The 15,749-nt window shown below is 41.1% G+C and overlaps 1 protein-coding gene across 4 annotated transcripts in view; it reads right to left on the reverse strand.

Annotated features, from left to right (window-relative positions):
- Window positions 1–15,749, reverse strand: part of cnsta (consortin, connexin sorting protein a) — a 98,631-nt gene that overhangs the window by 4,896 nt on the left and 77,986 nt on the right. For all 4 annotated transcript variants that reach the window (XM_038815436.1, XM_038815450.1, XM_038815457.1 and 1 more), the window contains one exon: window positions 9,042–9,955. In XM_038815436.1, the coding sequence (XP_038671364.1) occupies window positions 9,042–9,955 (914 nt within the window). The remainder of the gene's footprint in view (window positions 1–9,041; window positions 9,956–15,749) is intronic.

Raw genomic sequence — 15,749 nt, forward strand, 5'->3', positions numbered from 1 at the left:
TGATACAGGACAGAATGGGGCATTCAGCCCACCTTGTCCATGCCGATCCCAAAACACTTAGATGCTCTTTCTAATCCCATCTTCCTGCACATAGCCCTGCAGTTTACAGCGCTTAAGGTGGAGATAGAGATACTTTTTAAAAGAAAACAAAAGAGTTTAGGGCGCCTGCCTCCACCACCACACCTGCAGCAAACCATCCTCTACGTAAAAAATACTTTCCTCATGTCCCCTCTAATCCTTCTGCCCTTAGCTTGAATCTGACTCCTGTGTTTGAACTCTGCCAAGTGAACCAAATTCCTTCTGTCCTCTCCATCTCCACCCCTCACAATTATGAATACCTCAATCACGTTAACTCTCAGCCTTCTCTGTTCCAAGGAAAACCCCAACCTCTCCTCGTAGTAATAATTCTCCAGTCCTGGCAACATTCTAGTAAATCTTCTTTGCACTCTGTCCAGTGCATTAACATCCCACTAGGAGGAATCCATTTATTAATGTGAATGCTACTGGAACACAAGTTGCTTCACAATGACTTGGATTAGCCTTCCACTTACAGGAGACCCAGCTGTCCCAATTGTTTCATTGGATGTAGGTTGCCACAGGAAGTGAAGTGCATTTGCTGTATATGGACAGAAGTTTTCTCACTATGGAAACCATCAAACTTTTATCACAATAGCCCTTTTGTTATTGGTAGGTCTACCTGGGTGAATTACATTACCAGCATGGGAATACTGAAATGTACAGTGCTCTAACAACCAAGACCGCTTTCCACTTGATTTAACAACCAACACTGGTGTTCAATAACATGGCACGCTACTTTTGAAAAACAAATTCATTTTGGCATCCTATAAAGTAAAGGGGTTCTGTCATAAAATATATATACTTTGTGAAGACAGTGTGGTTTGACCTTGTGCCTATGGCGCTGAGGACCCGGCCCCGGATCACTGTCCGTGTGGAGTTTGCACATTCTCCCAGTGTCCGTGTATGTTTCACCCCCACAACCAAAAGATGTGCAGGTTAGATGGATAGCCACGCTAAATTACCCCTCAATTGGAAAAAATAATTGGGTTCTCTTAAATTAAAAAAAAAAAAAGGAATTTGAGGCTTAATTTAAAACCATGGTGGTGGAAGCTTTGGGCCCAGTCAGGGAGCAACTGAACAAGACAACTAAAGCAGTAGGCGTGCAGGCAGAGAAACTGAAAAACATGGAGACCTACTTATCCCAACACAAAGACAGACTTGCGTCCTTGGAAGCTGAAATGGCGATCTGCTGAGACAGGAACAAGGGCTTCAAGGCAAAGCTAGATGATTTAGAAAATTGGTCAAGGCGCATGAACCGGAGGCTGGTGGGTGTACCTGAGGGAGTCGAGGATGTGAGGCTGACAGAATACTTTGATGTAAATTCTCCCAATTGATGAGTGGTGATGAGGTATTTTCTGTGCCAGAGCTCGACAGGGCACACAGGCCTTGAGGCAGAAACCATGACTGAATGAGCAATCGCGAGCAGTGATCATTCAGTTTCATAGTTTCCAGAGAAAGGAGCAGGTCCTGGAATGGACCATGAAAACCCGAAACATCATCTGGAACGGCAACATGATAAGGATTTACCAGGACATTGGCACAGAACTGACAAAACAACAGGTGGCCTTCAATAAGGTAAGAGAGTCCTTCTTAATCGAGGAGTATGATTTGGATTGTGTACCCGGCGAACTTAAGGGTCACGTTTGACTCAGAAAATTTCTATTTTGAAACTCCCGAGCAGCCGAAGGACTTTATCAGAGATCATGGTTTGGACACGGCTTGAAGGCTCTGGACAGACAGTTGAGGGGTTAATATTTTACTGTTTTATTGTTCATGTTGTTAAGGTGTTGAGTTGGTTTAATGGTGGAGTTGTTTGGATGGGGTCGTTCCTCTGTTAAGTTTAGAAAAAAAGATTACCCTTCTTTATGGGCTCAGTGGTTGCTGGGATGGCGGGGGGAATCTTTCCTCAGTTTAAGGCAGGCCTTGGGGCAGCTTGCTTGGGGCAGATATGAAGGTGATGGTTAAAGAATAGGTGGGACCTGGGCTTGAGTGGTTACCTTACTAGCATTAGAAATTAGCTAGTTAAAGGAAGCCAAGTGGGGGATGGGGTTGCAATTTATCGGCCGGTTTGGTTAATCTTGGTGGGCTAGAAGTGTTTGTGTGTGTGTGTGAGTGTGTGTGTTGGGGGGGGGGGGGGGGGGGGGGGGGGTTAAAGGGTCCAGTTTCATTCGGAGAAGGTATTAGCAGATGCAGGAGGGATGTATGTCATAGTAATGGGGCTGTTGGAGGGGATACCAGTGGTGTTGGTGAATGTTTACGCCACGAAAAGGCTACTGGCAAGGATACCGGATCAAGACACCAATCAGCTTATTATGGGAGGAAACATGAATTGTGCGCTACACCCAAGGTAGATCGTTCTAGGCCAAGATCGCAGGTCCCGGGGGAAGAGGGTATGGCAAAGGTACTAATTCCTTTCGTAGAAGAAAGAATAATAATCTTTATTAGTGTCACAAGCAGTCTTACATTAACACTGCAATTAAGTTTTTGTCAAAATACCCTATTCGCTACACCCCGGCGCCTGTTCAGGAATACGGGGAGAATTCAGAATGTCCAGTTCACCTAACAGGCAAATCTTTTGGGACTTGTGGGAGGAAACCGGAGCACTAGGAGGAAACCCACGCAGTCACGGGAAAATGTGCAGACTCCGCAGAGACAGTGACCCAAGCACTGTGAAGCAACAGAGCTAACCACTGTACTACAAGTTACTGCGAAACGGGGGTGGGATGGGAGGAAACAGACCATTGGCGAAAAATAGTTCTCGTTCTTCTCTTCCGTATATCATGTTTTTTCCAGGATTAACTATTTTGTCATAAGCCGATCTCTAGTGGCAGAGGTGAAGAAATCGCAGTATTCGGCGGTGGTCATTTCTGACCATACCCCATGTTGGATGGAATTTGAGCTCAGGGATGGTAAGGGGCATTGAAAGGGGTGACGGCTGGATGTGGGTCTGCTGGTGGACATTGGGTTCTTTGCAAGGATCTCAGGGGCTATCAGGATTATGTTTTGAACAATGACAATGGGGAGGTCTCTCGCTCGACACTAAGGGAAGTACTGAAGGTTGTAATTAAAAGAGAAATTATATCATTCAAGGCCCATGTAGAGCTGGAGGCAAGGAGGGGATGGGTAAATCATAAATATGCAGACAGCTCATCCCAAGAATAATTAGCGGAGAGGAAAAAGCTGCAAACGCAGTTTAATCTGATCACTGCAGATAAAGTGGCACGACAGCTGAGGTGAGCTACAGGGGCTATTTACAAATATAGGGAGAAGGCAAATTGGCTCCTGGCATATCAACTGAGGAAACAGGAAACTAAGAGGGAGATTACCCAGATTAGATCGCAGGATTTCTTTTTGGGGGGGGGGGGGGGGGGGGGGGGGGGGGGACTGGTCTCGGATCAGGAGAAGGTAAATTAGGTATTTAAGACCGTTTACAAAATTTATACAGGTTAGAACCTCCAAGGGATGGAAAAAATATGATGGAATTCCTGGGTGAGTTGGAGTTTCCCAAGGTGGAGGAGTAGTTACGAGAGGACCTTGAAGATCTGCTTGAGGTCGATGAGATCAAGCAGACGCCAAAACTGATGCAGTCGGGGACGGCACTGGGACCCGATGGGCTCCTGGTGGAATTCTACAAAACATGCATAGACTCATTAGCACCTCTATTGTTAAGGATGTTCAAGGACTCCTTGGAGAGAGGTGCTTTGCCACAGACACTGGAGCAGGCTTCAATTTCCTCGTTCCTGAAAAAAAGACAAGGGCTCTGTTGAAGGTATGAAGGCAAAGTGGACAGAGGAGTTAGGACCGATCTTGGAGGAGATAGTTTGGAGTGAGGTGCTGAGGAGGGTGAAGTCAACCTCGTCTTGTGTGATGCTGAGTCTCATCCAGCTGAAATTGGTGATCCAGACACAACTCACGAAAGCTACAATGAGTCGATATTTTGAAGGGATGGATGATTGAAGGGATCGGTGTCTGTGGGCCCGGCACATCATGTGCACATATCATGGTCGTGCTCAAAGCTGGCGGACTTCAGGTGGTCCTTTTTTGGCGGCAATCATTAACATTGGGTTTGAGCCTTGCACGTTGGTGGCGACATTTGGGGTTTTGGTTGTGCCGGAACTTCGGACCGGGGCTGAAGTCCTGGCCTTCGTCTCACTGGTGGCAAGGAAGTGGATCCTCATGGACTGGAGGTCAACAACACTGTCAAACACCTCGGCACGGTTGGGTGACCTGATGGAGTTTTTACATCTTGAGAAGGTTAAGTTTACAGCGAGAGGGTAAATGGAAGGGTTTTTACAGCAGATGGCATTGGTTATATTCTACTTTAAAAGAGCTGGTCAGTGATAGCTGTTGGGTTGGGGGGGGGTGGAAATTGGGTCGGTGAGGGGGATTTAGTAACTAACTTTTACTGTTGTAAGGAAAGGTGGTAACAGTTCTGCCTGCACAGACAGGAGTATCAGCAGTTTTAGTCATTGTCTGATGCAAGGCCTGAGGATTCATTGCTTTGGTGAAGTGCTGATGGAACTGTGGGTGTAAAAGATTCCATGACACTATTTCAAGGTGTTCTGCCCAATATCCCGGCCAATTTATTCCTCAACCATCACTAAAGCATCAGGTAGAGTTTCACAAAGATGGGCACCAGTTCAGGAAAGAGGACTGTAGAATGAATCAGCAGCTAAGTGTCATAACACTACTTCGGTAAAAATAATACCTATGCCTCCATCACACCTTGTAGCCATGAAGAATGGTGATGGCAGGGAGTTGAAGAACATCTGAATGAAGATGCAACACCGTCAAGTTCACTGACCAGTATTTCTTCACCAATCTAAACTTAGCATTTAATATTAACTTTTGAATAAGCTGTTGGTTGGTAACATGGGTTAAAATGTACGAACCAAAAGTACACATAGTTGCATTAATTTACTATCACTCACATTGTTCAGCACATTATTTCACAGGTCAGTTAGCAGCCATGCTTTAATGGTGCAGAAAAAAGGCTTCAAATGCAATTTAATCTTTTGCTTCATTTTTAATGTCCAACCAAATCCACAGTAAAACACAAACACCACGGTCAACACTTCAACTCAACTAGCCAAATGGATGATAATAACAAGTCTAAATTTAGCTTGGTTTTTAAGAAATGTTTGAGTAGTTCAGAATTGGCTTGATTGCAACATTTCCACGAGTAAACTACAATTTGGCAGAGACCTGAGTTGTTGTGGAGGTAGTTCTGACGACTACTTTTCCATTTTGCATATTTACTTATTATTGACGTTCATCCTGTTTACATACATGCCTTTCAAAGAACACCACATATACTGCAGTGTTTTATTCTTTAAGCAGGTAGGGACTGAAATATAATTTTAATAAAATCCAGAGTGTAACTGATTTGAATAAAAATATAGATTAGTGCTAATGTTCAACTTGCTTATTTTTTGATTCATGTTTTTAGGATTTTAATTTCATCACACTTTAAAAAAACCCACTTATGGTGGACCATCAGATAGGACAACACCATTTTTAAGGTGCATTATTTTGAACATCAGTCAAGGCCCAATACTTTCCACACCCTACAAAATGAAAATAAACCAATATGTTTAATTATGTCCAAGATCTGACTCCCTCTCCTCACTTATCCATAGTGCTAAAAGCAGGTGATGCAAATTTGCAGCACTTCTACTGATCTTCAAACATGTTCCATAATGCTGGTAAGGGAAAAGAAAATGGTGATAGGATGATTCCCATTTCAAAGGTTTTCCTCTTGGCACCTCAACATTAGTACAAAAAGTGTTTTCAGAGTGCGTATTAGCTAGCTCCATTCATTGTTCTTGGATACAGGATCTTCCATGTTCGTGGTTTCACATTTTATTGGATGTGCATTTCCACTCAGATTTGACTACAGTTATTCTGCCATTTGGTGAACACATGGCTTCTTTGGATCAATGTGACTTAGTCACTTACTCCCCTATGTTTATTATTAACATACAGAGGGATCTGGGACTGCATGTCCACATTCCCTAAAAGTGGAAACACAGAGGGCCAAAGTGATTAAGAAGACCAACATATGGCATGCGTGCCTTCATCAGCCGGGGTATCCAGTACAAGAGTTGGGGAATCTTGTTGCAGCTATATAAAACCTTGGTTCGGCCGCATTTAGATTATTGCGTGCAGTTCTGGTCACCACATTATCAGAAGGACGCAGAAGCTTTGGAGAAAGTGCAAAGAAGGTTCTCCAGAATATTGCCTGGTCTCAAGGGTGTTGGGTATGAGGAAAGGTTGAATAAATTAGGATTGTTTTCACTGGAAAGACAAAGGCTGAGAGGAGATCGGATAGAGGTCGACAAAATTATGAGAAGCATAGACAGTGTGGATAGTCAAAGGCTTTTTCCAAGGGTGGAAGTGTCAATTACAAGGGGGCACAGGTTCAAGGTGAGGGAGGAAAAGTTTAAGGGAGATGTGTGGGGTACGTTTTTCACACAGAGTGGTGGGTGCCTGGAGCGTGCTGTCAGAAGATTTGGTGGAAGCAGGCACATTAGAAACATTTAAGAGACATCTGGACGGGTACATGAATAGGGAGGAAATCGAGAAATACAGACCAAGTAAGCGCATAAGATTTCGTTTTTAGTTAGGGCATCATGATCGGCACAGGCTTGGAGGGCTGAAGGGCCTGTTCCTGTGCTGTACTTTTCTTTGTTCTTCAAAGTGTTTCTTTTACCCCCACCAACCATCTGTTGATTTTACAATCTGCTTTCACTGAAGCTTTTGGAACAATGTTAAACAGGTAGTTTACAGTTTGTAATAATGTACTTTTTCCTGTGAGATTTTCATCACTCACTGCCAAATTTATGCATTAATTCCCTCCACTCATCCCAACTTTCTCATTTTCTTTGGACAAACCCCACTCTGGGACAGTTCCACAGATGTCAGCAGCCTCCAGGTATTTTTCCCAAGAGACTATTCATCTCCTCACCACACTGTGTTGGTTAATCGTCCATACTGTGCATCACATCCAAATATAATTCTGCCCTAATCTGACTTTGACTTAGACACTATCCAGCAGAATAGGAAGACCAGGAACACTGGATTTTTAAAAACCCCTCTCTATACAAACACTGAAAACAATGAATGCAGCTTTTCAAGGATTTTGACCTGAAGATGGGCATACTTAAAATCTTCAGTGTGACAGAATCCCATAAATCTGCTCGTGCCTCCAGTCAAAAGCACATCCCTTTTCTCAATGCTATTAACTGGTAAGGTGGCAACAATGGGAAAGTTGGTACACACAAGCAACTTAAATGAAAAGAAAGATATTCAAAACTTCAGCCCAATTCAATCATTCTTGACACTTGGTATCACCTAAAGCCAATAATAGTGTAGGTCAGTGTGACATTACTCTCTACATTGCTCCCTTACAATCTGCTGGATAAGTTTGGTGTGGGCCAAGGTCTGTTGTGCTGCTGCTAGTTTCATACTTGATGGGAGATGGTGTCCACAAAGTGTAGCAAATTGCCTAACGAACCACCATTAAAGAATTTTACATAAAGATGTAAGATTTCTTTTAAAAGTAAAACTTTTCGAAATGTAAAATTTTCTACTTTTACTAATGAAGGTCTATTCTGTATTTCTCCAATAGTGATTAGAGATTTCTAAACTTCCTTTTGAAAAATCATGTTTTTCCTGAACTCCCAAAGAGATGAGTACTCTGGACAGTTTTGGTCACTGGACCTTATGAAGGACATACTTACCTTTGGGGGCTGGTGGAGGAGGGACTTACCTTAGGGGGGAGGGGTGCACAAAGGCTCACCACCACAATTCCTGGGATGAGAAGGTTATCCTATGAGGGATTGAGGTATTTACAAGAACAGATAGATGGGGCTTTACAGAATAGATATTGGCATGGTAAAGTCTGGAACTTGGGGAAATAGACTCACGATAAGGGGACAGCCATTTGAGACAAAAATTAGGAGAAATTTATTTGCTCAGATGTTTGTGAATCTTTAGTGCTTCCTGGCCCAGAGATCTGTGGATGCTCAAACTAGAGAGTATATTCAAGGCTGAGATCAATAGATATTTGGACACGAAATGAATTAAGGGATGGGTTGGAGGCTTATGAGCCATATGGCCCATTCCTGCTTCTTATGTTTTACGTCAAGTGCCCTGGCAGCTTTGTCAATGCACCTGTAATTTTAAAAAAAGATGCTCCAAAGTAGTGTTTCTCCTCAACCACTAATAAACTGTTTACTGCAATGACTGCACAGTCTACCTTTTTGTAGCCACTGATGCAATATTCAGTCATTAAAAAAAATAGTTTCACAAAGAGATTTATATACAACTAATCAACTGGCCAAGATCTTGCTTCCTTTGATCAACTTTTGAAACACAAGCTTTGCGCTGTTAATCACAACTACTTCGTCTAGTTCGCTTTTTGTTCTTTTAAATCTTGATTATACAATATTTTTTATAATGTATTGGTGCTTCTCATTCTCAAAGTGGGGCTTGATTTCATATTCTTTAAATGTGACATATTAAAAAGTGACTACACATTTTTCAATGAGCGCAAATTCAGTTTTATATTTCAAGTCACTTTTTCTATTGCATATTAATCATTTGATGTAACTGCTTTTCCTAGACTGGCAGCAGTTTGCTGTAACCAATGCGAGCTGCACTTCAGAATGACAGAGTATGGGGAATATATTAGCGTTGGAATACTGTAGAAGTTAGTAGGATTAAAAAGATTGCAAACCAAAGTAAGCAGTTTAGAATTACAAATAAAAATGGACATAATTTTTCTCATCTGCATCTTAACAGAAGGAGAAAGGTAGAAGTAAACCGGTCACGGAAACACACTCCATTTGTGTTTTGATTTTGAGCTTGGGTGCAAATAATGGAAAAAAATGTCGTTACCATATATAATCTGATCAAAAGTAAAAAACATGATGTTGTGAATAGTTCAAAATAAACATTACCTCTTCTATCTGTATCTTTTTTGCAAGTTCATCCAAGGAAAGTGAACTATCATTCAACTGCATTGATAACTCATCAGTATCATTCTTCTGACTGGATGAGATAACGTCCTGTATAGAGCTGTAGAGTGCTTCAACATTCTCATCTTCCTCCGGTTTTTCAGAAACTTCGTTTGATATTTGTCTCTCATTAAACTTTACACTGCATGGAATTTCTTCCTCCACTTTTGAATCTACATTATCTGACATCTGTTCATATCCATTTATTTCATTCAAAAGATCTGTCTGGTTTTGCTCTGTTGCTTGGTTGTCTATCCTCATACTTGCTTCTGAATGACCTGTATTCTGTCTAGACATGGCCTCCTTTACACAATCATTGGAATCAACTTCAACTTCTTTTTGAAATGCATGATTGCTTTGTTTGGACACAGCTTGGCCATCTGTAATGAATTGGATAGTTTTATTACATTCCGACAAATGTGTTTGCACATTTTCCTCAGTTTTGCCAGCAAACTTCAAATCATGTAGGTTTTTAGATTCCTCTGCATGAAATAACGGAGCAGTGTTCAGAACAACTTCTGTCTCATCAGAGAAACCCTCTGTCTCAATTGTTTTTGCAGCAGTTAGCATGTCCTGGCAAGGCGTTGTGGCATGTAGCTGAAAGCAGACTTCATCTGTTACAGTGTTTTCAGAATACAAATGTTCTGTCTCAACATCAAAGTGTATCGTTCCCTTTGCTCTTGCTGCTTTTACTTGTCCCTCCAGCAATGATTCAGCATCACACATTGCAGACTCTCCCTCAGAGCTTTTATCCACCATTAATGCAATCTGTACAGAATCAATACAGTATTTTTTTCTGCCCTCCGTGACTTCCAATGATGCATCATCACATTTTCCAAGAGGCTGGTCTGTAAAACCTAATAACAGAGCAGAGGAATATACTTTTCATGAGCAATTTAAGATATTTGCTGCAGAGCCCTTTAAAAATTGATATGCTTCGACTTTGGATCTCCACTGCTGAGTGAAATCCCATCTGCCAATCCTGGCTCTGTTCCACTCAGTAAGCAGACATAAGTGACATTAAATTTTAATGGATTTTTATACATTATCCATTCAGGAACAGACAGGTAGTCACATGATCACCAAGGTTGATGTACACTTACTGATAATTAACTATTCACAGTGAATCGGACTCACTAAAAACCTATAATTAATTAGATGAAACCAGAAATTTTACCATACTTTATGAACCTTGAATGGAATAATAAAATGTGAGTTCTGTTCAGTTAGCATTACAAGATCAGCACTTATCATTTTAAATAACCAGTGACTAAAAAAAGGTCTCTACAAATGACAGCTCTTCCTGTTTTTGCTTATTGAAAACACCAAAATATTTGTTCTGACACTAAGAAATAAAAATCCAACTTGATGTTTAAAATTAACAAGTGCACAAAGAATGAGGTTTTCTGTAGTAAATTAGGATTAGCAGACACCTGCATTTGTCTCTTTCTAGTCTTTAATTTCTCACTACTTGTTCCACTAAAAGCTGTGCAAACTTTGCAACTCTATGTGCCAGAAAGGTGGTACAGTTTAGACTACTATTTACTGGAAAGGAAAGAACATTTAAAAACAATGAAGATTATAACTGCAATGAAATGCTGAAATTTTGAAAGTAAAATTGTTTCAATCATGCAATATTAAAAAAATAAATTTAATCGTCATATTTAACCTGAATTTATTGCTGCGACACTTGGCTTTGTTTAAGTGCTATAAGTTGAAAGCTTAAAATATCTTGTAATTTCCTTGGATCAGCAAACAGTCTAAAATCAAACATTTTTATTGGTATTGTCCCATTCTTTCACATTACATTTTTGGCACACTAGACTCAAGTTCACTATGTGCCATTCACATTTTTTAAAAAAACAACTGATTTTTAACAAATCACTTGAGCCACATATGAATGTAAAGAAATGCTTTCCTGTTTGGTTACTGATTTTATTGTGTAGTTAAAGGGATCTCCGCTGATCTGATGGTTTGCTAATAGGTGAGTGACCTGCAGTTGCTATTAAACTAACTTGTTGAAAGTGAAAACAAACAAGTGACATATGATTCAGCAAACAAGAACCTACAAATGTTACTCATGATTTGATAAACAGGGCAGCATGGTGGTGCAGTGGTTATCACTGGTGCCTCGTGGGACAGAGGACCCGAGTTCGATCCATGCCCCGGGTCACTGTCCGTGTGGGGTTTGCACATTCTCCGTGTCTGTGTGGGTCTCACCCTCACAACCCAAAGATGTGCAGGGTAGGTGGACTGGCCACGCTAAATTGCCCCCTAATTGGAAAAGAAGAATTGGGGACTCCAAATTTATATTTTAAAAATGATTTGATAAACAGAATTCAATGTTTAGTGTCAGAATACATATTGTTTGAAAACGTGACATACCTCACTTTCCTCAGTTTGTTTTATAAAGATTTATTTTTTAAAAATTGTGGCTACTGTGTGCACTTTATAGAAAATCAAGATAAATGTTAAATTTAAAGCCCATGTGATGAAAAGGATAGTGGCAGCATGGACATAAAATTGACTGAAGGATAGAGAGCACAGAGTAATAATGAGCAGTTGTTTTTCAGACTGGATAAATGTATACCGTTCCCTAGGGGTCAGCATTAGGACCACTCTTCTTTTTGATATACATCAATGATCTGGTGTTGCGTCTCCAGGGCATAATTTCATCATTTACAGATGTCATGAAACTATGATGAGAGTCTCCAGAAGGACAAGTAACAAAGTGGGCAGACACATGGCGCATGTGTCTTGAGCGGATTTCAAACATCAGCTGGCAGACAGGACAGGGTTCTGTGGTCAGCATGATACAAGTTCGAAATCCTATTTCTTTCCTACAGGCCATGATTAATTCTAATTAGTGGTGATGAAGAGGGGGAAGAAAGCTAAGCAGACAAATCAACAATGTGCAGCCAACTTTATGGAACTTATCCCTGCAAAAAGGAGATTTGTTTAAGGGCGCCAGTATCTCAAGGGTTGATGTAACCCATTCTGTATTCTTACTTGAAATCAATACATTTTCAGAAAATCCATTTCCAGAAAACATGCCTTCCAAAATCAGGCTTGCACCGTTTCCCCCCACTTATAAGAAAGTTTGCAATACATAGATACATAGAAGATAGGAGCAGGATAAGGCCTTTTGGTCCTTCGAGCCCGCTCTGCCACTCATCATGATCATGGCTGATCATCCAACTCAATAGCCTAATCCTGCTTTCTCCCCACAGCCTTTGATCCCATTCTCCCAAAATGCTATATCTAGCCGCCTGTTAAATATATTCAATGTTTTAGGCATAAACTACTTCCTGTGGTAATGAATTCCACAGGCTTACCACTCTCTGTAAGGAAATGTCTCCTTATATCTGTCCGAAATGGTTCACCCTAAATCCTCAGTATGTGACCCCTGGTTCTGGACACACCCATCATTGGTAACATCTTACTTGCATCTACCCTGTCTAGTCCCGTTAAAATTTTATAAGTCTCTATGAGATCTCCCCTCATTCTTCTGAACTCCAGCGAGGACAATCCCAACCTAGTCAATCTCTCCTCATATGACAGTCCCGCCATTCCTGGAATCAGTCTGGTAAACCTTCGCTGCACTCCCTTGAGAGCAAGAACATCGTTCCTCAGAGAAGGAGCCCAAAACTGCATACAATACTCCAAGTGTGGCCTCACTAAGGCCCTGTATAATTGCAGCAACATATCCCTGCTTCTATACTCCAAACCTCTCGAAATGAAGGCCAACATACCATTAGCCTTCTTTACCACCTGCTGCACCTGCATGCTTACCTTCAGCGACTGGTGCACAAGCACACCCAGGTCCCGCTGCACACTCCCCTCTCCCAATTTACAACCATTCAGGTAGTAATCTGCCTTCCTGTTTTTGCTTCCAAAGTGAATAACCTCACACTTAAGAAATTATACTGCATTTGCCATTGATTTGCCCACTCACCCTCGCCCATTGATTTGCCCAAGAATGAAGTTCTCCTTGCATGCAGGAAGTGGCAATAACATGATTCTGCTTTGAAAATTGTGCAACAGTGCAGGATATCTTGTATAGGGCAGAAAAGGCTGATGCAACTTTTAATACTGGAATATTAAAACAAAATATGCATGAAGAATGTCAAAGGATAATTTAATTTGATTCATTGTCACATGAATGGTAGCACGGTGGTTAGCATAAATGCTTCACAGCTCCAGGGTCCCAGGTTCGATTCCCGGCTGGGTCACTGTCTGTGTGGAGTCTGCACGTCCTCCCCGTGTGTGCGTGGGTTTCCTCCGGGTGCTCCGGTTTCCTCCCACAGTCCAAAGCTGTGCGGGTTAGGTGGATTGGCCATGCTAAATTGCCCGTAGTGTAAGGTTAATGGGGGGATTGTTGGGTTATGGGTATAGGGTGGACACGTGGGTTTGAGTAGGGTGATCATTGCTCGGCACAACATCGAGGGCCGAAGGGCCTGTTCTGTGCTGTTCTATGTTCTATGTACCGAAGTAGTGAAAATTATTATGTAACAAATTATGAAGAAAATATTCTTTTGTAATAGTAAACATAATAACTACTAGTTTTCAAAGAAAGTAAATGTTCAAAATTCTAAATAGTAAAGTAATATGTAGAACAAACAAATCGAAATGTGAGCAATTAATTATCTTGAAATAGTATAAAAGGAGACAAAAGAACCAGATAAATTCTCATCTATTTTAAAAGGCTGGAATCATCATATCGGACCAGCAACATCCATTGTCTGAAGACACCAAACAAATATCATCAAGAAACAGCAACGCATTGATATTTAGGTGCTAGATTACAGACATCAATTTAAAATCTATTTAACATCTGCTGCATATAAATTGCACTAGAGTACGAACTAATGCATTTAAGCACTGCAGCATATGGCACATACCAATATGGCACATCTCCTTATATGAGACTCTTGATAAATAGAGATTTGGTAATATTGAAAAATACCGGATTAAAAAACTGATTATAATTCAACGGGAATTTTTACATTGCCTCCTATTTTGGGCTAAAGTCTGATAACATTAAGTCACAAGATTTAAAAAATGGTGTGTGAAATCGCATACGGTACAGTTTCTTCACATATGTACTCAAGCAAGTGTGTACATAATCGGCAGGGAAGTGGTATTAAGCAAACTGTTGGAGCTGCGGGCTGACAAGTCCCCGGGTCCTGATGGAACTCGTTGTAGAGTGTGAGATAGTTGGTGCGCTTGTTTAGATTTTCCAAAATTCCCTAGATTAGAGGAAGGTTCCATTAAACTGGAAAACAGCAAACCTTTATTCAGAAAGGGAGGGAGACATAAAGTAGGAAATTACATGCTGGTTAGCTTAAAATCTGTTATAATAAAAATGTTAGGTGGTCTTTCAGACATTATAGCGGGGCACATAGATGAATTTAAGGTAATCAGGCAGAGTCAACATTGCTTTACGAGAGGGAAAACCATGTTGACCAACTTATTGGAGCGCTTTGAAGAAATAATATGTGCTGTGGATAATGGGGAACCGGTGGGTATACTGTACTTAGATTTCATGGAGGCAATTGATAAAGTGCCACATTGAATGTTATAGTGGAAAATAAAAGCTCACGGTGGACAGGGCAACATATTGGCATGAATAGAAGATTAACTAGCTAACAGCAAACCGAGAATGCATAAATGGGTCATTGTCTGGTTTGCGAGGTGTAAAGAGTAGTGTGCCACAGGAGCCAGACTTGGGGCCTCCATGTTTTACAATTTATATAAATAGATTGGATGAAGGGATCAAAGGAATGGCTGCTAAATTTGCTGATGACACAAAAATGGGTAGGAAAGTAGGTTGTGATGAGGACGTAAGGAGGCTACAGAAGGTATAGAAAAGTTAAGGGAGTGGAAAAAGATTTGACAAATGGAGTATAATGTGGGAAAATGTGAAATTTTCAATTTTGGCAGGAATAATAATAAATCTTGTTATTTGAATAGTGAGAGATTGCAAAGCTCTGAGATGCAGAGGGATTTGGGTGCCCTAGTGTATGATTCGTAAAAGGGTAATCTGCAGGTGTGCAGCACGTAATTTGGAAAGCTAATAGTCTTATTGTTTATTGCGAGGGGAGATTATGCTTCAGTTATAAAGGGCATTGGTGAAAGCACACGCAAGTATTGTTTACAGTATTGGTCTCCTTATTTAAGGAACAATGCAAATGCACTGGAAGCAGTTCAGAGAAGGTTTACTAAACTAATACCTGGATTGGGTGGGTTGTCTTGTAAGGAAAGGTTGAACAGGCTAAGCTTGTATCCATTGGAGTTTATAAGAGTAAGATGTGACTTGATTGCAACATACAAGACCCTGAAGGATCTTGGTAGGGTGGATGTAGAAAGGATGCTTCCTCTTGATTGGTGGAGTTGTGGATAGTGAGGAGGGCTGTTGTCGGCTTCAAAGAGACATAGATAGAATGCAGAGCTGGGCTGAGAAGTGGCAGATGGAGTTTAACCCTGACAAGTGTGAGGTTGTCCATTTTGGAAGGACAAATCTGAATGCGGAATACAGGGTTAATGGTAGGGTTCTTGGCAATGTGGAGGAGCAGAGAGATCTTGGGGTCTATGTTCATTGTTCTTTGAAAGTTGCCACTCAAGTGGATAGAGCTGTGAAGAAGGCCTATG

Source organism: Scyliorhinus canicula, chromosome 1, assembly GCF_902713615.1.
Source record: "Scyliorhinus canicula chromosome 1, sScyCan1.1, whole genome shotgun sequence".
NCBI lineage: Eukaryota > Metazoa > Chordata > Chondrichthyes > Carcharhiniformes > Scyliorhinidae > Scyliorhinus > Scyliorhinus canicula.